The sequence below is a fragment of the Colobus angolensis genome, unplaced genomic scaffold, assembly GCF_000951035.1.
Source record: "Colobus angolensis palliatus isolate OR3802 unplaced genomic scaffold, Cang.pa_1.0 Scaffold72, whole genome shotgun sequence".
NCBI lineage: Eukaryota > Metazoa > Chordata > Mammalia > Primates > Cercopithecidae > Colobus > Colobus angolensis.
Genome location: NW_012120932.1, coordinates 6,238,702 through 6,239,782, shown reverse-complemented (window position 1 = coordinate 6,239,782; position 1,081 = coordinate 6,238,702). Strand labels below are relative to the sequence as shown.

The window sequence follows — 1,081 nt, the reverse complement described above, 5'->3', positions numbered from 1 at the left end:
GAGGGCGAGGTGGCGTCGGCGGCCGCCGCGCTGGCTGCACTCACCATAGCCGGCCGTCAACCCCTGCTCGGAGCGCGGGTGCCGATGGCGCGGACGCTGGGTTTGGATTTCACATCAATTCCTTTTTTTCCGGGCCCCCCTTTCCTCGTCCTCCGCTCCTCCGTCTGCTCCCCGTCTTCCCTCTTCTCCCCCTTGCCTTGTCGCTGCGGGTCTCTTTGTCTCCCCTGTCGTCTTTTTCCTCTCCTCCGTTTTCTTCTTCTTCTCCTCCTCCTCCGTCTTTACAAAAGGATCGGAAAGTGTAAAAACCCCGGCGCGCTGGGCCGCCGGAGGCTTTCGGCGGAGTGCAGCGCGGACTCACAATTACAAGCCTGTTTCTATTAAGCAGTTCCATGGCCCTCGGCGTGGGTGGTCTGCCGCGCCATAGGCAGGACCTGTCAGGGTCACGTGACGGATCCGAAAACTTTACCCCTTTACAATAAACTCAAGGAAAGCAAAGTAAACTCGAGGAACGTGCTATCAGCACAGCCCTCCTGGGTAAACAGGCGCTCCCCTCCCCGCCTTCCTGGGAGGCGCCCGGCCCCGCGAGCTCCCGCGAGCCTAGCCGCCCCCTCCCCGCCCCCCCCGGCCCTGTCTGCGGGGGGCCGCCGGGCGGGGGGTCTCCGCGCGCTCCCGCGGCTTCTCCACCTTGTGCTCGGCTCCCCCGCCCCCGCACACATTATTTGCTAACATTTGGCCATCCTGCCAGAACGCCGGTGGGGGGAGGTGTGCGGAGCAGGGAAGCTCCTTTTAGCATCCCCAGCGCTCCGGGAAGTGGGGGTGCCCAGAGGGCCGCGGAGGAACACCACCTTTCATGCCTGCATTCTCAAAGCCTGGCCTGCTCCCGTTCCCACGGCAGCGCGGAAAAGCTGGGAGGCTTCTAGAGGACAGGCCCACAGGCCGCCAGGGAGGCGGAGAGCAGGAGAGCTGGACAGATCACCGCGCCTTCCCGGGGAGACTTCAGCACGAGATGTGTGCGGATTCGTGTCGGTCCCTGGGAAGCCGCTTCTTCTGAAAGAGACCAAGGTGGCGTCCCTTGGAAACC

General features: G+C 64.0%; 1 protein-coding gene across 2 annotated transcripts in view; it reads right to left on the bottom strand.

Moving 5' to 3' along the window:
* Window positions 1-627, bottom strand: part of PTCH1 (patched 1) — a 76,297-nt gene extending 75,670 nt beyond the window's left edge. The window contains exon 1 of one of the 2 annotated variants that reach the window (XM_011927509.1): window positions 45-627. In XM_011927509.1, the coding sequence (XP_011782899.1) occupies window positions 45-47 (3 nt within the window). In that variant the 5' untranslated portion in view covers window positions 48-627. The remainder of the gene's footprint in view (window positions 1-44) is intronic. The other variant, XM_011927508.1, reaches the window with a different exon arrangement.
* Between the last annotated feature and the right edge of the window lie 454 nt (window positions 628-1,081).